Genomic DNA, 22733 nt, shown 5'->3' on the forward strand with positions numbered 1-22733 from the left:
TCAGCCCTGCTGTGCAGCGGCTGGCTCTCCTGAAACACTAGACATTGACACAAAAACGGAAGTGCTCCAAAGCGGAAGTGAGGGGGAACTAGGAGTGAGGTGGACTCAATGCAGCAAGCGTGTGCAGCTAAAATTTTACAAGAGGTCTTTTTTTAAAAAGAGATTCGAACAGAACCATGTTATGAATGCTCACTCTTGGAAAGTTGGTCACACAGTGCTATTCCATGCAGGCCATGTTCTCCCAGCTACCTTTTATTCCAGTATACACATAGTATATGTAGTTTACCCAGGTTAATAGCCATGGTGTCTTCCCAGCTTTACAACAAATAGTTTCTTCTACAGGTGAAAGTGCACATTACCAGTAGAGTACTTGTGTCAATCAATAGTGTGCTTGTTGCCCTTTTACTGTACTGACAATATTTTAGCATGTTAAGAAAAGGTGACCGAGATTGAGTGGGGTGATATTGGCTTCAGTTTATGGGTGGCACAGCCGGTAGAGAGGCAGATGTTACTCACATAGAAAAAGATATTAGCTGCCACACTGATGCTGCATTAATGAGAAGAGTCTAATGTGTGTCAAGTTGTACTTTGATGGTTGGGAATCAAGAGACTGACAGACATAGTTGCTGCTTGGCTTCCTTCAAAAGGAGAAGGACTCAATGGGTGGTAGTTTTTTGCTTGGGTGAGTTAACAAAGAGGGCAAGAGATCATGTGCCCCTAGATTGAATATTGTCTGCTGCCATGAGTAGCTGTGCCTCAGATATTTATTGCGGTACAAAAGGGGGTGGTGATGGACGGAGCATCTGAATCAATCAAACACTCACACCCAGTCAAAGGATCTGGGTTTAATCCATCACCGTTCTTTAGCCCACTCTGCCACCCCAGTTCAGACATGGCTATATGCAAATCAGTCTGACCCTGTGCCTCATGGGAACAGTTCAGCCCGAACTGCCAAGCCATGTCTTCCCTGGACCGGAAACAAGCTTCCGAGGACCGGTTTCTGGCATTCCAGCCGTCTTCAGCCCGGCTTGCTTGAATCCAGTGGCAAAGTGAACAAGGGACTCATGTCTGAGCATACCCTGCCACACTTATGGCGGCCAAAAGCAGTACAAAAGGGGGTGGTGATGGACGGAGCATCTGAATCAATCAAACACTCGCACCCAGTCAAAGGATCTGGGTTTAATCCATCACCGTTCTTTAGCCCACTCTGCCACCCCAGTTCAGACATGGCTATATGCAAATCCGTCTGACCCTGTGCCTCATGGGAACAGTTCAGCCCGAACTGCCAAGCCATGTCTTCCCTGGACCGGAAACAAGCTTCCAAAGACCGGTTTCTGGCATTCCAGCCATCTTCAGCCCGGCTTGCTTGAATCCAGTGGCAAAGTGAGCAAGGGACTCACGTCTGAGCATACCCTGCCACACTTATGGCGGCCAAAAGCGGTACAAAAGGGGGTGGTGATGGACGGAGCATCTGAATCAATCAAATACTCACACCCAGTCAAAGGATCTGGGTTTAATCCATCACCGTTCTTTAGCCCACTCTGCCACCCCAGTTCAGACATGGCTATATGCAAATCAGTCTGACCCTGTGCCTCATGGGAACAGTTCAGCCCGAACTGCCAAGCCATGCCTTCCCTGGACCGGAAACAAGCTTCCGAGGACCGGTTTCTGGCATTCCAGCCGTCTTCAGTCCGGCTTGCTTGAATCCAGTGGCAAAGTGAGCAAGGGACTCACGTCTGAGCATACCCTGCCACACTTATGGCGGCCAAAAGCGGTACAAAAGGGGGTGGTGATGGACGGAGCATCTGAATCAATCAAACACTCACACGCAGTCAAAGGATCTGGGTTTAATCCATCACCGTTCTTTAGCCCACTCTGCCACCCCAGTTCAGACATGGCTATATGCAAATCAGTCTGACCCTGTGCCTCATGGGAACAGTTCAGCCCGAACTGCCAAGCCATGTCTTCCCTGGACCGGAAACAAGCCTCCGTGGACCGGTTTCTGGCATTCAGCCGTCTTCAGCCCGGCTTGCTTGAATCCAGTGGCAAAGTGAGCAAGGGACTCACGTCTGAGCATACCCTGCCACACTTATGGCGGCCAAAAGCGGTGCACATTCGAAACAGTCAGAAGCGGCCGCCATCTTGTCTGTCGGTAAAATCTAGTCATAAGAGGTGGCAAAAACAAAGGGGGGAATTGACCATAAGGGGGCAGGGTAGACCCCCCCTGACCCCCTAGGTTTGATATGGGGGCCATTAAAGGGCCCCGCGGGGTCTCAACATTTTTTTTTTTTCGCGGGGGGAGCGCACGGTACGCGCACCGGGGCGTGTACGGGTACGCGCACCGGGAGCGCACAAAAGTCAAAAATGAAAAAAAAACTATATTTAAACAAAAATATTATCATAATATACAATATAGGGATTTTTTCGAATAGGGATTTCTGAAAATTCTATGTTGAATAACTTTGGCGTTTTTCAGGAAAATGGCACATTTTGTTTCTGAGCGTCCCCTGAAAGTTTGGGGGGGTTTCGTCAAGCGGGGGCCGAGAAAAAAGGGGGGTCCCAAAACGTGTTTTTAACATTGAGTTTTCCATAGGGCGGTTGGACTCACTTTTAGCTCGAACGGCTGAATGGATTTCTATGAAACTTGGCAAAATTGTAGAGACTGTTTGCCCGATGTGCCTTTGCTAGGTCTCAAGATATGTGCTCCAGTGGATTTTGAGAAATTAACGTTCCAAAAAATATATATATCTGTGACAGCGTCCCAGTTAGCGCCCCGGTTCGCGTACCAGACGCGTAACGGAACTTCGTGAGGAGAAGCGGATTGGCTCTCCGGTTACTGTCAATATTCTAAACAGTCCGGAGCAGCCGCCATCTTGTTTCTCGGTAGGATCGAGAGACAAGAGGTGGAAATAAAGGAAGGGGGAAATGAATGAAAGGGGGCAAGGTAGACCCCTCCTGACCCCCTAGGATTGATGTGGGGGCTATTAAAGGGCCCCGCTTGGCAAAAAAATAAAATAATTTTTATTTCGATTTTTCGCGGTGGAAGCGCTACCCGGTATGCGTACCAGGTAGCTCACCGGTAGCGTAACGGGAGTCCGCCATCTTGTGTTTCGGACAAATTTAGTCACAAGATGGAGGATAAACAATGTTGGGAATGGGTATAAGGGGGCACGGGAGACATATCCTGACCCCCTAGGTTTTATGAGGGTGGCTGAGGAGGCCCATATATGGGAAAAAAAACCAAGCTTTTTTTTTTCAAATTTTCTCACGGTTAGCGCCCGGTCCGCGCACCGGGTAGCGTTCCGGAAAGCGTAACAAGGGGAAAACCAAGGGAAATAGTAAAAAAATATGTTATAGTGCTTTGAGGTAGGGTAGCTCTGAATAGAGCTATTGTGTTGTGTGGGTGATGTAAGTACCAACATGTAGGTACCAATGAAGAGTCTAAAATTCAATGTACACCGTCTCCTCTGTAGATATTTTGTATGTTCTAATATGGGTTATGTAAATGTAAATGTGTGGAAAAGCACTTCATGCTTTAAAGCAATTGTATTTTTGAACTGATTGTTCTTTCCTCTTAGTCCTCCTCTTTGTTTTTTTTTCCCCACACTCTTCTTCAGCATGATAGTTGATAAATTCGCTCCCTCAAAAAATGTATATACATAAAAAAATTATATTAAATACATATAAAATATATTTTTCCTTTAAAAGAAGAATACATTTTACAGCTTTTGATATTTGCTATTAAAAAACCATTGAAATTCACTGAAAAAACCATAGGTTATAGACCATATATAGTTAGGAATTAGCATTTACAAAACCATTGAAATTCACTGAAAAAACCATAGGTTATAGACCATATATAGTTAGGAATTAGCATTTACAAAACCTTGAAAATTCACTGAAAAAACCATAGGTTATAGACCATATATAGTTAGGGATTAGCATTTACAAAACCTTAATTTACTCGCACAAAACCATTGAAATTCGCATATATAGTTAGTTGCGCTAACTATATATCGCGCACCCGCAATCCACTGCTGATGATGTCACATATTACATCATTCATGACATGGTCTGAGCACGTCTGAGCATACCCTGCCACACTTATGTTAAAAATGTTTTTAATGATTTCATTTAACATGTCATGAGGGATTGCTTTATTGCTGCTAGTATAAATATTCACTTCAGATATGATTGTAAATGAAATAGGAAGGTCCTTCCCACCTTTTAGATAACCTTGTAATAGGTATTTACTGCCATCGTTCACATGCAACACAGTCACTTTATGGTATTTATAGCTTCTTTGTCCACAAGTGAAACTAAACAGTAGCGTTGTTGTTCTTCTCTTTATTGTATTGTGGATGCCAGTATTAGGAAGAGATGGGAACAGTTAATAACACTGCTTTTCTCCACAGTGATAACGGAGGCACAATCGCCAATGAATCCTCATTCCAGGCTGCGCTGCCCGTGCGCTACGCAGTGAACGTGATTGCAAGAAGGTACGTCTCTGTGCGTGGCACAGTTGTGCGCAAAGTAAAGAGTATACAATTAACGAGTCTCTCCTGGGCCAAGCACCTTGCAACCTGGAGGCGAGGCGCCATTAGTTACTCCAACATGAAGGAATTGTGCTCATACCTGACTTCTCCTTTTCTTCAAGAATTTTTTTGCAACAAGTTACACATCATGTGCATTGGCCCTTTTATTCATCTAGGGCCATATGTATCAAGCCGTTTTTGAATCGCAAACGTCCGTTTTGCATGTTTTGGGATGTATGAAACATTCCCAAAATAAGGAATTGCAAAGTTGTACAATTCCTTATTTTGCCATTGCATTTAGGGAATCGCAATTTTGCGATTCCTCAAATGCTATGTATGTAGTATTTTTGGCTAGCGAATTATGGTTAAGAATTCGCAAATTACCAGCAACTTGTAGTTGATGGTAACTTGCGAATTCTTCCAAAAATGCATATTTTGGCATTTTTTAAGGTGGCATGTGATGCACACACATGCCCATAGGGCATGTATGTGCGCCATATGCACACACATGTACATTTCAGGGGAGCAGCAGGGTGTCTTTGAGCCACCCCTGCACCCTTGCAATAATTCTCAAATTGCGATTAGCAAATTGCGAATTCGCAAATAAGGAAGCTTAAGGAATCGCTAAAAAATAGCGATTATTTTCATACATACCATTTTGCAATTCCTAAATAGCGATTCCTTAAAAATCGCTATTTAGGAAATGCAAAATAGTTTGTTGATACATATGGCCCTAAGTCCAAGGTTTGCATTCTCTGAATGGCATAGTTGCTGGATGTATTTAGATCTATGTACTTGTTAATTTATTAATGCACTTATTTATTCTCTAATAATGAGGAGGCTGAGTGATTCAGACACATTTTATTAGATACACACTTGTAACTTACTCCAGGAAATTCAGCACATAATTTATTCCTCAGGTCTATGTCACAAACTGAAAGAAAGTACTTTGCAGACACAGTCCACTGTTTGTAACTGGAGCACTAAGAACTGGGTGCTCTCCAGAATAAGTGAATACTACATAAAGATTATACATGCTTATGTTTGATTAGGTGTGCGCAGTCTTTAGTACACTGAGGCCAAGATTTACTAACGTTTCATGCAGCTTGCTGCCTGTGTTAAATAGAGAGAGCAGAGAGGTGCCATATCTACTGAGATATGTCTCACTTCTGCTCCCTCCTTACGCTGGTGCACTATGTGCTGCCAGGCGCCATTGCAGGCACCTTTCTGCAAAAAATAAAAATCCAAAGAGGCACATTCCTCATTCTATGTGTGATGTGGAATGCATCACACATGGAAAGAGGAAGTAAGAAGGAGAAATAAAAATGCTTCTCGTTAAGCGTCCTCGGGAGGCATACAATTTCGGCGCAATTCCAGGTTTACTGATTTTAGTAAATTTGGGAGTACATCAAATTCCATGGGTGGGACTGTGTCCCACTACAATATGGAACAAAGCACCAGGCACTGCTTTTTGTTACATTTCTTTACAAAGTCATGCAAGGCAGTTCAAATCCTCATGTGTGTGGCTTAGTACATATCACTTAAGGACTTGCGTTGACTTGCATGACGCAAGGACAGTGTAAGGCCTTAGTAAATCTTGGCCTGATTATCTTGAAAATCAGAACTAGTAAGACGTGGCACGTGGATAAGCTATCATAACCCTGCAATTCTCTGCTTAATATGCTTCGGGCTTTTTGTTGTCTTTTTCAGCTTAGATGAATCCACGAAATACATAAATTTCTCAGAGAGTGACCAAGAGATGAGGAAGAGTGTGCAACACATGTTCCAGGTGAGCATGATTCTGACTACTTTTCACTTCGACAGCTACTGGGTAGGTTCACCCAGGAGAGACTGAAAGGCTGATGAGGGAAAAGGTTAAATATTGCACTCTTGCATGACAAATAAACTCACTTGCATACGCTACAGCATTTGTGCTACGCATTTGTGACCAAAATGCAAAATGCCAGATTGCACCTAGGCCTGTTCAAACCCTTTGTGGGACTTGGGCCACAAATATAGTGCAGGCTTCTCTCTGTGCATTTCTAGCACCAAGAGCACCTCATTCAAAATTGAAAGAATGTCTTAGGACGCACTTTGAGGTAGCTCCAGCATATGTCATGAAGCAGTGGCAGCTGATGTTGCCTGTCTTATAAAAAATATATCACAAAAGTTGGAGAAGCCTGCTTTTGTGATAGATAAATAAGTAATGATAATCTACAGTTTACACATAAAACCTGTATAATTTACAGATTGCTTATATTTAACAGAGGTTGCCCTCAATCGAGTGGGCTCGTGGGCAAAAAGCACCCAGCTGCTCCCAAACCTGCGATGACCTTGATTGTGCCGCTATAGCTTCCATGCATTACCAGCTGCTTTTCTTGTCAGGAACCTTGGAGCGTGACCTCCAAACGCCCTGGTTTCCGACCAAGATAATTGCAACTTTAAGAGCTAGACCCATGAGTTATTTTGTACACGATCTGCTGTGGTCTATAAAGTTAAATGCAGTAAACCTTCTTAATTGCATTATATGAGCTTGTAGATAACGTAACATGTAAATGATAAATTCTCAGTTTGTCCTTGGTTTTTCTATTATACCGTATATACAAAGTCTGTGCAATTACTGAATCACCCAGAAGCGGTGTTTAGAAACAAGAATCGGAATACCTAATTTCTGCTGCCTCTGCCACAAGACATTTATTTTACTAGCATAAAGCTGAGGGATCAAGCTGAAAACTGAGGAATTCCCAAAGAATTAGTGCAGTGTTCATTTGCCCACAGTATTTCCCAGTTTCTTAGGGAACATCATTCATGCATCCCACAATTACTGATACCCACTATACCTGTGATATCTGGTGGAGAAATAAGGATGTAGTATTCTGACAGACTCCACTAGAAGAACTTACTAGTTTCTCTGAGGTTATAGGCAAGAGTTTATTATCCATGTGCACCTTTGGAAAAGATAACATCAACAGCAGAAGGTATTAAGACTTCCCTGATAACTGTGAGTCCACTGGTGTCATCGAGGACCCATCTATGACTAGGTAGTCCAATGTGTATGCTTGTGCATGTGTCCATTCATGCATGCATATGACTGGGATAGACTCTGCAGCTAATTGTGTTACTCTTTGTGGGGGTAAAACCCAACTCAAGCAGTAACCACAATTCTTGCCAAAGGGAAAACAAGCAAACCCCAAATTAACCTGTGTCCAACCCTCATGGTAGCTTGGTAGAAAAGCATTCAGGCTGAACTTAGATGCAATGTGTAAAGTATATACTCAGCAAACAAACAGAAAAAAGTAAAAACACAACACCATACCAATTAAGAAAAATAAAGTACATTTTAATAAAAGATTTCACACGAAAACAACAAAAATCCAAATAGTAGAATCAGAGATGTGCTATTTTAAAGCTTTAGATAAAAATAGTGCCTAAAAGCACAAAATGTGAAAACTGTGGTTTTGTGTTCACGCCGGACCAGGACAAAGTCACACGTTCAGGTCGCCCGCGATGAAGAACTGGCTGGAATCAGGGACCAAGTTAGGCCCGCTGAACAAAGTACCATAAATTCTGGTTGCAGAGCAATGCAAGGTCCAGTGTTGAGAATGCGTCACACAGTGACGGTTCCAAGGAGCTGCGGGGCTGAGATTTAAGGTCCTGCATTGAGGATGCATGGCAGAGTGGTGGTTCTGGGGAGCTGGGAGGTTCGGTGTCGGGGATCTGTTGTGCAGCGGGAGTTCTGATCTGGAGCTGTGAGGGGATGCATCATGCTGTGTAAATTCTGCCAAACTACAGCTGGGCTGGAAGAGCACCTTCAGGCCTCCTTCCAAGGGTCTGGGATTGCACAACTTCAGGGGCAGGACTCACATCATGCAGGGTACAGGTGCAGTGTTTAAGGTGGTTGGAGCCTTTTCTGTCCCTGAGGCTCTGACCTGGAGGTCAGCCAATTAGTCCTTGGAGTCACTCTGGTGGCTCAGGGTTCACGATGCAGGTCTGGTCCTTCTCACACAGGCAGCATAGAAATGAAGAAGCAGCCTTTCTTGTGGCATAGTAACACAGCAGTCCTTCTGAGTCTTCCACAGGTCCAGATGTGTACCGAATAGTTGGGTCTAAGGCTCTATTATTTATACCTGGTGCCCCCTTTGAAAAAGGAGAGGCTATTGGTGTCGTTCCCCTCACAGAAGTGTCTGGAATTTGCTGCCTAACTGCCCTGGCCTCAGCTTCTCTGGGGAACAAAAGACTAGTGTCCTTGTGTGTTGGCTGAGATAGAATCTTTTTGATGTGCAAGTGTGCTAGGTGACAGCTCGGCACCCTCATCAAGTCAGAGATGGACCATCTGCCATCACTCATTCCCCCTTTGTCTCTCTTTCTGGGAGTTATACACACAAAAAACAAAAGCTATACCTATTCATGTGACCCGGGATACAGGCTGCAGGGCCAAATTGTTAGAACAAGAAAACGCCAACTTTCTAAAGTCGGCATTTTCAGACTCAAAGGAGTTTTTAATTAAATTCTTAAGTCACCAAATTCAACATTCCTTCCTTCTCCCAATTGTAGGTTTTTAGTTACACATGTAATACAGCAACCCAATGTTTTCCTATGGGAGAGGTAGGCCTTGCAGTAGTTAAAAGCAAATTTAAGAGATTTTCAAGACCAGGACGTATAAAACATAAAAGTACATGTCCAACCTTTTAAATACACTGAACCCTGTCATCTGGGCTGTTAAGGGCACACCCTAGGGGTGATTTATATGTATTCAGAAGGAAGGTTTAGGCCAGGCAAAAGGTTCATTTTGCCAGCTGGAAATGGCAGTTTAAAACTGCACATACAAATTGCAATGGCTACCTGAGGTATGTTTAAAAGGGCTGTTTAAGTTGTTGGTACAATCAGTGCTGTAGGCCCACTAGTATCATTTGATTTACAGACCCTGGCCACATGTAGTACAACTTTACAATGAACCTGCATGTAAATTAAGTGTGCCTGTTTAGTTGAAGCCAATGTTACCATGTTTTAGAGAGAGCACAGGCTCCTTACCACTGGTTAGCAGGGATAAAGGGTGCAGAGTCTTTTGGCCAGGAGAACGAAGGCAGCAAAAACAGGAGGATTGAAAGCAAAACGTTGGGGAAAACCACACCAAGAATGTCAGTTCCAACAGACTCACAACATCTCTATGAATCTGAGTGCACTGCGTGGACCAGTACACATAACCATTTTTCATGTTTAGTACTTTACATGGCATATATTTCAAATGTGTTAATGCATTTACTATCATACTCTTCACACCTTACTCCAGTCTCCAAGTGGACAAGTAAATATTATAGATGGTTGTTCTAATGTGTGTGTGTAGGTGTGTGTGTGTGTTTGTGTGTGTGTATGTGTGTGTTGTGATAAATGTGCTATAATTAAGCTCCCTTAGCAAAGATATCAGATGGATCCTCAGGATTCTGACCAGAGACTAATTTAAAGTAACTTTGGGACGATTTATGGATTGACAGGTGACCTGCCATCTGTCACAATGGCAGAGGCTGTTACATCCACCACCCTGACATACCATCTCCTGCTATATCTGGGGATCACTGCTGGCCCAGCAGTGTCCCCGTGCCTTCAGCGGAACCACCATTACAGTGGTTCCACTGAAGGCACTACAAGCTAGGTGCATGTCCTCTTTAATTCAGGCAGACACCCACCAAACTATTTTGTTTTGTTTTTCGAAAATACCCATGGGGTGGGGGTCATTTTTCTTTTGTTTCTGATCAAGACCACCAGGTTTTTTCCTGATGGTGACAAATAGAAAAAAAGAAAAACTACGTTTGAGTTGAAATAGGGCGAGCGGTCTGATGGCCTAACTCAGATGACCTCTGCTTTATCAGGCCATTGAAGTAAGTTTTCTGACAGCAGAGTACCCAGTGTGCCAAACTCTAAACATGGTCATTTGTCTTTGCTGTTAGGGCCTTAGTAGTTCCCAAGATTTAGTTGCAAAAATGTTCACATTTAATAAAATCTGAAACTAAGGTGTTTAGATTTCATTGTGTATGATAATTATCTCATATTTCGAGTTTTACTCTGAAAATGAGGCATGAGGAGGTGTGCATTTGCGACTATACAATCTGCATGTTATTGAATTTTCTGGGCACTTTTTCAGTGGTTAGAGTCCTGCATGTTTTCCCGGCCAACTATTCTTCATCACATCCATATTGGCAGAGGGACCATGTCCCTACCTTTTTACCCGGCAAAGAAGTGTCTGTCAGGTTGAACAAAGGTCAGCCTGATAGACACTCTTCGTGTCATGTTCAGGTCATGCAGTCAGGAGCAAGACAAGCACTAAATGTACTGGCAACGGACTACCTAAGCTGGACTTTGCCAGGCCGAGGATTTCACAGCCTTGTGGTTGTGACCTCCTCAGCCTGCCAAAAGTGCCTTCAGGCCCTCCCTGTTGTGATGAGGAGGAGCAATTCTGATAGCCTTGGACCTGGCGCCCCAGTTTTGGCCCTGAAGTGCCCAGGGCTGAGTGTCAGTTAGGGACACCTTGTCACAGAGTATGGTGGGGTCAGCAGTCTCACTGACCCCATCAAACTTGATGAAGAGTGAGGGACAGCTGCCTTCCCTCATTTGATTATCTAAGGTCAGCCAATGAGAGAAGGCAGCAGCCCCAAACCTCCTGGAACCCCTGAAGCATCCCTCATGGAAAGCTGCAGTAAAGGTAAGTTTGATGTTTTTATATATGTGCTGCATGCATGCAATTATGTATGAATGTATGTAAATATGTGTATTTGTGAGTGAGTGTTACAAATGGGTGTGTGTGAATGAATGTGTGTGAGTGAGTGTGTGTGTGTGCGTCCCCTTGCTTGCTAAAATTACTGGCTGTCACTCCATTGCAACCCTCTCATTTGCAATCTCTGTACAAACAAGTGTATTCACAGGGATCACAATTTAACAGTCACTCATATTCAGGCCCTAGTACTCTATGCCCTTACCTTGAGGGTGGGATGTTAGGGTGCAATAATCAACACCCAAATTTTGGGTTAAAGAGTTCAAGGACAAATCCATTCATGGGAAACAATATTATATAAGTATCCACTAAACAACTTGAAGAAACGCAATGAAGGCACAGAGGGAGAGTTTGTATTCGAATGGAAGTCAATAGGAGCACTTATTAGTATAAGATTCCATGGAACTTAATTGATGTCAGTCAGAAAAATTATTAAGTATGAAAAATGAGTATGTGTCTTGATGGGACTATTCAGTGGCACCTGGCCCAAAAGAGTTTCAACTTGTATGGGGCTGAACAATATTTGGTTTAGTGCTTTAGGATTCTGGACAAATTAACTTTTAAGTCTAGCCTCTGTTCGGGTCTTTTTCAGTGCCATGGGTCTTGAGGTTTGGTGTGGTGGTGCGTCACATGCTCGGATATTGTGCTATGGACTTTACTGTGAAATTGAAGAGAGAAGATGAAAAATCTCCAGCCAGGGAAAATCACTCCTTAGGACCTGATTACGAGTGAACCGGAACAGTATCTCCGGGTGGAATAACGCTGTGCCTGGTCACTGAGTATGACTAGTCGGCAAATTCATCCCACACTCCACCCAGAGTTTTTTCTACAGCAAGAGCAGAACATTTAATGTTCCCCTCTGCCAGAACTAATCTTCCCTTTTCCCCCTCTCCTCTCCCACCCCCCTCTTTCCACCCCTACTTTCCACAGGAATCTTGGCTCCCATTAACAATGGAAAATGGGTGAGTTAAACTGCATGGAGTTAGGAATTTCATTCAGTTTTATGCCAGTTAAACAGGGGTCTGATTTGTTTAAATCATAACAGGACTAAACGTGCAAGAGACACCGGGGAGACTCAGTAGTTCTGGCCATCCAGCAAACGTTTCTCCTACCTTATAATCAGGTCCTAATTGGGAGGTTCTCCAAATGAAGACTTCTGATAAGTGGTAATGTGTACACACTCACTGTACACTGTGAGAGGGCGCTAGTGAGCAGCAACCCGAGCCGAGCCAGAGCCAGAGAGCGGCAGCCAGAGAGCAGCAAGCAGCACGCCAGCGAGCAGGACGCCAGTGACGCGAGCCGCTGCGGACAGAGCCAAGAGCCGGAGCCGCCGCCGCAGCCCGCCACGGCCCGATGGTAAAGCAGAAGCGGTAAGCGGTTAGCGGAGAAAGCAACACCAGCCATTCCCGCCGCCACCACCCTACCGCTAACGGTCAGCCGCGGCCGCTCACCTGCCACAGCGCCACAGCGCCAAGCGGACAAGCGGCGTAAAATCGGCGAAAGGCTCACACCCGCAGCCGGCGGACGCTCACCTGCCACAGCCTGCCACAGCGCCAAGCGGACAATCGGCGAAAGGCTCCACCTGCAGCCAGCGGACGCCGTAAAAAAGAGGCAAGCAAGCGGCAGGCAAGCAAGCCGCCAAGCAAAGCATCGCAGCCACCTCATTGCCGGCACTCTCCCGCCCCCCTCCGCCCCAGAGTGAGCTGCCGGAGCAGTGGACTTTGCCGGGGACCTGGGTGCAGGGGGGTGGCTGGGAGCATCAGGGGGAAGTGCGGCTGGGGGGGCCAGGACCGCTCTCAGAGGCCAGGGTTGCCTAGGCACGGGACGGACTCTGCTGGCGCCACCCCCACAATTCCCCACAACTCCCCACAACCCTCCACAGGGCCAGGAGGCCAGGAGTCCAGCAGGCCAGGGCCAGGGGGCACCAAGCCTAGCGCTCCCCGCATAAACGCGGTCAAGAGCGCGACGGGTGCGTAGCACCCAGCAGCACCCAGCAGCACCCAGCAGCAGGCCAGAGCCAGAGCCCTAAGCCCTAAAACTACAACTCCCTGCACAGCAGCGGCCGGTATACAGCAGACCCACACCGAGAGTCTAGAGCTCATCACCTAGGCGAAGTTGAACAACGTATTCCCTGCGACCAGGGGGTCGCCCACAGTTTTCGGCACACAGCTTGGTACTTCCCCCGGGCAACTTGTGCTTGCCCACCAGTACAAGCACTGGACTTGCAGCAGCAGGGAGGCCAGGGCACCGTTCAACCCAGCAAGAGATTCCAGGAGATCCCACAGATTCCATCTACCACGTGGGTTCCACCAACCGAGTAGCAGCAGCCTAGGAGCCGGCAAGTCACTCAAACCAATCCTAAAATGAGGACCAGAAACTCTACCCTAATCCAATCCCAGGAGAGGCCCCGGCCACACAGCTCTACCAAGAGACGGAAGGCGAAGCTATTTTACCCTCCAGTATTAGAACTAGGGGGGACCTACCAAGGCCCAGGGCCTTAGGATGGGGAACACTCAGGGTCAGCGGGAGCGACTGGAGCAACTCCAACCTTTCCGGGACCTCACATCGATTTCACTGTGGAACTGCCGGCTCATTTCCCCACAGCTCATCCCCCAATTGACATCATGGGGAAGCCTTATAGCCCCCCGAAGTTAAACGCGCACAAGCCTAGGCCCAGCACTAAAGAACGCTCAAACTGCTCCGCTGGAATCGGAGACATAAGAAGCTTTTTGAGCCCCAAAACAACCTCCCCCCCCGCCTGTCCCAGGACTTTGGACAGTTCACTTACTACTAAAGCAAAGGAGAAAGGGCCGAGTCCAACACTCGCAAGTCCTCGGGCCAATAGGATCCCCCTCTCACCAACAATACTTACTCTCCAGAGCGGAATACCCCTCAAACCTACGACACCAGATAGGGAGGGGCTCGAGCCCATCCAACCAAACACCATGGCCCTGACTTTTCCCCCACCAGAGGACTGCCAACGGAGCACCCCTCCTTCAATCAAAGCGAATATGTACGACACTTCAGACAGCACTTATGTCGACAAGAAAGGAGGAATAACTTCCCCCATCATAGCGATGCACACAGGTCTGGGCAACGGCTCCCCCGCTACAAAGGAAGGAGCAACCCGTTGTGTTGTCAAAGATAGTTTTCAGTAAAAAAGGGGAGATCATATGTTCGAGATGTGCCAAAGGTCCAATATTTTCAATGAAAGTAAAGAAATGAAGTAAGTGCCGTATGTAGGATACCGGCGTCTCGTAGTTCATACGGTCGTCTGGTGTGCACACTGATACTGAAAACTATCTTTGAAAACACAAATTTGAAGACCAATCTGAAGCTGTGCCATGCAGATATATTTAAATTAAGTCCTGAAGAAGTCCGGTCACGGACGAAACGCATTGGCTATTGGTTTTTATCTTCAATTGTGAATAAAAGGATTGCTTAAAGAAGAAATCTGACTTTGGATATTCTTGGGAGAACAATTGGATCTTTTGTGAACATATGCATAATTAGCATTTATATTGTATTAACTAATTGTTGGGGTGTGCAGGGTCATCTTGTGCAAAAAAAACATTCAACAGGACCCTAATTCATCTATTGAGCTCACCAAGACCGGCCCCCCCGGAACACGATAAAACGGCCCTGCCCCCGCTCTCTGATAGCGGCCTTGCATATACAAACCATCTATCACTAATCAGTGAAGCCCTTCTCTCAATGACAGGAGCAGCGATTATGCACGCGGACAAGCTTGATGTCCAGATCAATATCCTACAAGTAATGGCAAACTTGATCTCGGGGATAGACTCAAAACTGGACAACTTGAACGCTCTGATACGCAGAGCGAAGGACAGCACACAATTCAAGCCAGAGTCATGTAGTTGCAGCCCGATCCTGCACAGTTTAGAGAAACTTCCAAACATCATGACCACATTAATAGAGGACCTCAAGGGTGAAGCAAATAAAAAAAACTGCCAGAAGAGCATGCCTTTAATTACACAGGGCTCCGCCCAGACACATTTTATGGATAATGGCCCAGTAATTCCCTGCCCAAGCAGCTCGGAAAAGCCTGCTTCCATGGCCTTGCCTACAACATCCACCGCTTGTGGAACAAGAATTACCCTGACCAAGGCTGAAAACCATGTCCCTCAACAAACCCTCAAACCGCCCAGCCCAGAGCCACAAAATCTGTCAAGGAAAAACAAGAAAAAACTAAGAAAACTCAACAAGGGGAAGAAAAATAATGCATATGCCACCAGTGTTATTCACAATTGGTTACGGCCCAATAAGCAGCCTCCCGATAACATCATAACAGATGAAACACCCAACCTGGCAGCCACCATGCATACCGCAGAAGTAATCGAACCAACTACTGGAAATCCACACAGAGTCACTTCAGCTCCGGACCCAAGCTTGCCAGCCCTCCTTGCGGCCCCTCAACCAGCTACAGCTCTAATAATACAAAAACACGCGCATGAATCGCAGGTATACAGCCACGATGAAGCAAACAAAGCCACGCCACACGAGCAGGAGTCCCGTCAAACAAGCCCCCAGCACCCTGCGCAAACTAAGTCTACATCGAGCGGAGCATCAGACTGCGACAACTCAAAAACTACCAATGACACCATTGGAGACTTCCAGAGCGCCCCCCCCTGGGTCAACATGCCTCAAACTGGAGCACGCCGTGAATAGGCTATGGAAGAACAGCCCACCCAGCTCAATGCTCACGGAGGGGCCTCAACTTACAACTGGGCCAAATCAGCAGACAAACTCTTACCAGCCCGGTTCGATATTGCTACCTCCAATCGGGACTCAGGGAAAAATTTGGCTCAATGAGGCCAGCGCAAGCTCTGCAAGTCAAGCAAGCGCGAAGGATCGGAAAATACTATTACATCCAGAATATACCTCGCAAGGAAAATGGGACATCCTCAACCGCAGTAATCTCTTAACACTCTGCGCAAACATCCCGGGACTGGAAGGCATAAAAACCACAGACATCGAAACCATCTCTTTCCTGCCCCCGGATGCGGAGGAAAAAAACGAAACCGGGGAACTAACTTTCATCAGCCCAGACCTGGAGGAGGTACTGAGGAGCCAACATTCTCTACTGGAAAGTTGGGGCATAAAGATAAAGGCAAAGCCGGCACAAAAATACCCCTCAATTTTAAAAACCTTGATGTCATACTCTAAACTGGACAACCAGGAACAGGGCGTGGCTGGCATTACACGCATAAATGCTTCTTCTATCTATCGGCCAAAAGTTGTGTCCGTCCTCTAGGGATGTAAAGGCAGCATAAACACCAGTTCAATCAACGGAACCCCAATCAAGATTACAACTAACCCCAGCCAAGGAAATTGATTGTGCATAACCAGGGGTCACGCAAGCAATGACTGGTCCTGGCAGTCATCAGCACTAAATTCCAGCTCCTAACACACTCTGTCCTGCAAATTTAGCCCGATCTTATCAACACACTCCCATTGAGCGAGCACAAACTTAAAAAAAAAAGAGAATTACAGAGAGCTTAAAAATATTAACGTGGAACGTCTCAGGCCTCAAAAAGCTGCTACTAAATCAAGCCGCGGTGAAATTCTTGGAGGAAGCAGACATTATATGCATACAGGAATCCTGGCTGACCCAACCGCTGTCGCTAAGAGGATATGCAGAATATAGCAAAGCAGCAAAAAAGAACAACATATTCGGAAGACCCTCAGGGGGGACTTGCGTCTACATAAAACACTCATTGAATATAGAATTCACGGAATTTCATAACCAACCAGACACCCTTCAGGCGGGCATTCTGAAATTCCCCCATTCCACCAACGGCACTGCTCCAATACTACTAATCAACATCTACCATAACTTGCAGGAGAACTCAACTAACTCGCTTACACTTGCAAACTAATTAGAAACTTTACTGCTATGCCATTCATCATTAGACTGCATTATCCTCGGTGACTTCAACACTCACAACATAGGGGCCTCTACTGAGCAAAATCAACAGCGCGGGGCCGACAAAGTACTGAATGAACTCTTAAAATCTTACAAACTGGCGACGGCCCACACAGTGCTCTTAAAGAACACCCCGGGAGCCTTGGTCGGTCACACGTACAACAATCAAACGACGATCGATTATATCATCCTAAGCGACAAACTGCAAGCCCAAATGACAAACTTCACGGTTCACCTACGCAACGACAGCGACCATGCAGCCCTAACAATCACTATGAACTTATCAGTGAAATCACGATATAGGCCCGCATGCATCGGGGCAACGGGCGGTCAAGAATTAACAAAGCTGCCTCGAAGAATTAAATGGGGACAGGGAGCCACCGCAACTTTTAACAACTGGGCAAACTCGTGGGCAGGCTGGCCTCTGCCCAAACACAGCCAGGACGCAATAGCAATATGGGACGGAATCACTGTGACTTTAGCGGCAAAACTCCGGGGATGCGGGACAAACAAAGGACAACCCACTGGCATCCTCCGACGGCCTTCGGATTTAACGCAGAAATTAAAACAAGTGCAAAGGACTTAAACAAAAAACGGAAAGCCCTCAGCAAAAACCGCACAATCACAAACAAAATACAACTGCAGGAGGCCACAAAGAGCCACTCCAAAAAAGTGTGGGCTGCAAAGCGTAACCACTGCGAGGCTCAGTGGCTGAAAATCTTCGATTTGTTGAGCCCCGGGAAATCACAAGAGTTCTGGAGTTACATAAGTCACCATGGTCGAGGCACAAACCACAGAGAAAACTCCCTCGAGGCATCAGTCTGGGTCTCTCACGTAAAAGCGCTCTACAACGAAGAACGACCAATCACCCAGCCACACAACATGCCCTCATTAAGAGTGAATCCGGCTTTAATCATCGATACAATGCCCCCTCCCGGAAAAACTCTAGTGTCCAAAATATTAAAAAAAATCAGAACAAACGGTGCACCGGGCCCCAACGGCCTCCCAGGCCACTTGTTCAAATCAAATATTGAATTCTGGTCCGTAAATCTGACCTACTTATTCACTGACTGCTGGCTAACGGGGGATGTGCCTGACTCATGGCGAGGCTCGCTTTTGCACCCAATTCATAAGAAAGGGACCAAATCAGATCCAACAAACTACCGCATGATCGCCCTCTTGGACATCGAGGGCAAAGCCGACGCCAGTGCCATCCTGAAGGACCTTACAGACTGGGCAAGCGAAGAAAATCTCCTGCCATTCTGTCAAACCGGCTTCAGACCAGGGTCCTCGACTGTAGACAACATCACAGCGCTTTCTTACCTAGCTAATCGTGCGCGGCTGCACAAAAGTCTCCCATTATTCGCCTGCTTCATCGATTACTCAGCTGCGTTCGATGGAGTAGACCGTACTATCCTATGGAGAAAGCTGGTCTATTGGAACATCGACCCCTCCTTGCTAAGAGCGATACAATCTCTGTATCAAAACACCTGGGTAAGAATTAAACTCTCAAGTGACTCTGCAACCGACAAGATTGACACGAACCGTGGCTTAAAACAAGGGTGCGTGTTGGCGCCCCTGCTGTTTAATTTATACACAGCAGACATGGAGATAGCCCTGTCGGGGGCTGCCTTAGCAACGCCAAAGATCGGGGCAACCAAAATTCATTTTATGCAATACACGGATGACCTCGTAATCCTGGATCACACAAAAATAGGACTTTAAAAGGCACTTACCGCCCTGGCAACATATAACAACAAAAACAGGCTGGTAGCAAACCCGACTAAGTCAAAAATAGTCATCTTTGGGCACTACCCCAAAAAAAAAGAGCAAAATGGAGCCTCGGCCATTTGACTTTGGACAGCACACAGAAATACACATACCTGGGGGTCTCCTTCCACGAATCAGGGTCGTGTGGCTCCCACCTAATGAAAATACAGGGCAAAGGGAAGACCATCACCTTCGCCCTATGTAAACTACAAGCCTCCTTATATAGTCCATCAGCAACTGCTATTCAAAGAGTCCTCAAGGCCAAGTTAATGCCGGCCCTTAATTACGCACAACAGGCGTATCCAGGCAAACTGAACAAGGAGTTGGAAAAAATTCACTGTGGGGCATACAAGAGACTGTACCATTTACCAAAATGTACGAGAAACACTCTAATTCGCCTGGAATTCTCCCTCAACCAACAAAATCTAGAAGAGATGGCAGCCCTAAGTAAATATTACTACCTCACAACAGCGGCACGTGACAACACACTGAAGGCCGCCTTGAAACACATCTTTATGGAACCAGGGAATCCCTGGTCAGCTACCATTGCATCAGCAATGACCCAACTTAACCTTGCGATCGAGTCGATGAATCCAGACCTTGTCAACTACACGACCATCAAACAGGGGATAAAAAAGCAAGTGCGTGCCTGCTCTCGGGACTTGGACCTGGAGTCTCTCGTGAAAAGAGCCTTTCATGAGTCCCTATGCTTGCCGCACACCGCTTATAACCCTCGAAACCATCTCACGCAGGCCGTGGGCCTCCCAGCCCTCCACAAGATTCTAGCCTACAGACTGCACCCCTCCCGCTCAAAGAACTATATCATCTGGGAAATGCAGGTACGGGAGTTCGGGAATGCAGACTCTGTAATTACAAACGTGAGTCATTGGCCCACTTACTATTCTGCTGCCCTGCCCTACGCGCACCCCGCACCCTCTCCCTCAGGCCCATTCTTAGGGACGCTGGGGCACGCACAGCTAAGGAGGCAATCCATCATTTATACACCTTGAGCATAGTAAAATAGATGGCCTCTTTTGGAAAGTTTATACAACAGACCCGGTCCGAGCTGATGGCAGCCAAGGGCTCGCAGGAATAGAAACTTTGTTGCGGGACACTGGGTGGCCCTCCCAGGTCCCCGACTGCGTGTACCCCTGTGAACTCTGGGAACTTCTAGAAATGCTTGTCTGCAGAAACTTTTTCGGTTTTAACTTTTGTAATTTTATACTTTGTTCTTAATGTAATGGTTTTAAGTAACCACACAATAAAGTTATTCATTCATTCAAAAAGTGGAAAGGTTTTCACAGTTACTGCAGCTTTCAGGAAAGTTTCAGCCCTTTTCTTCCTCCCTGATGAGCTGAAGGAGGAGGCTCAGACCAGAAGAATTCCACAGCCTTGAATATGGCTTGAAGGAACCTGTGATGGAGAGGTTTGTAAAAGTGCAGAGGCTTTCACTGGGGGAAGGTGATGGAGCTGGCCAGTCTGTTGAGTTCTTTCCACATCAGTGGGTACGTTTTGGCCTATCCTTCTAATATAAGTCGAAACCTTTTCTATGCTATGTACTATACAGCTCGTGTACTGTTTATAGACTTATTTCCAAAAATCAGGCAGGAATTTCAATTTAATGTCTCGGGTTATCAATACGTAGCCGGCCACAAGAAAAAGAGCAAACAGGATTTAGGTTTACTGGAGTGACTGTCTATTTGTCTTACTCATTCTCCTTTGTCTTCCAGGCTACTTGGCCATGAAGGCACCCAGGTACTGGTGACTCACACCAGAGAAGCCAAATAGTAGCCAGGGTGCAGTTCCCACAAAAACCCTAAAATTCGAATATTGAAATTCGAATATTGCCCATGGGCACTAGCACAGGAGAGAATATCACTCCCTTGCCCCTGGTTTCAGAATCGGGAAATATTTCAGTATCCAGTGGGCCCCCATCGGTTTTGTTAAGTGAGAAGAAGTATGTCTTCTTGTACAATTTTAAAGCCTAAATGCATCACTAGTACTGTGTGCTTGCTCTGATCTACACCTATATTTACTAACAAGTTTTGTCATCAATATTTGCATTTATCCGCTTTATGAGAGCCTTGTTTCACTTTTGCACTGCATAAAGTGGTACATGAGTGATGCAGGGCTCCCATGAAGATTTATGAAGCCACACATAGTCAACCTGGCTTTGAGTGGCCTAATAAATCACGAGTGAGGAGACACAGCGCAAATCACTGCGTCTCCTTACTCTGCGCCCAAGACGCCTTTCATGGGCATTGTGGTGGGTTTTCCCTCACAACACCCATGGAATTTGATGCTTCCCCAGATTTACAATGTAATGTAAACCTGGGAAAGCATCAGATCTGTACACCTCCCGAGATGAGGGGTAACAATGAGAAATATGTTATTTTCTCCTGTTTTTTTCCACTTTCCATGGGTCTTTCTTTCTGCAGCATACATAGAAAGAAGAAAACGCCTCATAGGATTGTTTTAGTGCAGGAAGGTAATCCTTCCTGCACGAGAAAAGAACCTGCCTCTAACGGAGGCACCCTTTCACCATGGTGCAAAGGTGCCCACGTTGGTGCTAGGCTGCCCAACAGTGCCAGCGCAGGCATAAAGGATAGGAATGCACTTTATTGCTTAAATACAGTGCATTCCTGCCCTTTCACTTTAGCGTAGATGCCTTGCTGGGCTGCCCTATGCCAAAATGCCATAAATGAGGCCCTTAATATCTCACAAGTGAAGCAATCTGAATTATAAGATAGCAGAGTTCTAGCTTTAGGAATAAGAGTTTCATTGGTGCTTGTTCTTCTCTTGCACTTTCTTGAACACTAACCTATATTTTGAGACAGATAAGAGGATCCATATTCTGGGCTTGAAGCCACCTTATCTGCCTCGTTCTCCATGAATATGATGGATGACACCTGCATACCATGTGGATAATGATACACTCCCCCTTTTCCCTGACTCATGAATTGTAGCTTGGATGAGCTGTCAAAACTCACTCCAGAAGGTGTGATAAATCTTAAAACAGTGGAACACAGTAATAGGCGGAGGCCCACCGGCAGGCTGATTGACAACCAACGTGCTCCTTTGGTGGCTGCACTGTTCGGTAGAGCCAGCCTCCAGTGTCGCTAAACATCCCTGGTTATGACGGTATGCCTGCTTTGTCAGCCTCTATGCCTTCCCCATTGTCCCTTGTTTTGGTGCAATGCTGCTCTCCTAGCTCCTCTCCTCACCCTGAGGACTGAATGGGGTCTTGCCTTCTGCCTGCCCGGGCCCCCTTATGTACGGTGGCCTAGGCAGGCTGCCACCATTCCCTCTTTGTTACACAAAGCCCTGTGCTGCTTTGCTACCGCTGTGGCTACCATCATCAGAGCCATCAGCTGAGACCCAGTGAGTGAAAAACCTGCTGCTTGCTCCTTATTGCCTCTGAGGACTGTAGCCCCCCAGCCTGGACTGGACCCGTCAGCCCCTTTTTCATGCTTGAGGCTAGCTGGCAAGATTGGGAGTCTGGCTCCACAGGGTGCCGTAATGACAAGAACTCTGCAGTGGAGGCTACCGTCCGCTTCTAACAGCTTTACAGTCTGCTGTGTGGCTGGCCATTGGCTGGGCCCTGGGTGTGGCCCACCAGATCTTCACTGCATCATCACCTGAGTCTGACTGCATAGAACCATAGAACCCTAGGCGGAGGCTGTGTGGCTGCTTACCTGAAGTACCCCCATGTCAT

At 46.3% G+C, this 22733-nt stretch overlaps 1 protein-coding gene across 1 annotated transcript in view; it reads left to right on the forward strand.

Annotated features, from left to right (window-relative positions):
* Positions 1–22733, forward strand: part of LOC147703538 (integrin alpha-M-like) — a 509428-nt gene that overhangs the window by 423034 nt on the left and 63661 nt on the right. Inside the window, exons 23-24 of the mRNA XM_086931904.1 lie at positions 4416–4499; positions 6246–6324. Coding sequence (XP_086788030.1) covers positions 4416–4499; positions 6246–6324 — 163 coding nt within the window. The remainder of the gene's footprint in view (positions 1–4415; positions 4500–6245; positions 6325–22733) is intronic.

Source organism: Lissotriton vulgaris, chromosome 7 (assembly GCF_964263255.1).
Source record: "Lissotriton vulgaris chromosome 7, aLisVul1.2, whole genome shotgun sequence".
Taxonomy (NCBI): domain Eukaryota; kingdom Metazoa; phylum Chordata; class Amphibia; order Caudata; family Salamandridae; genus Lissotriton; species Lissotriton vulgaris.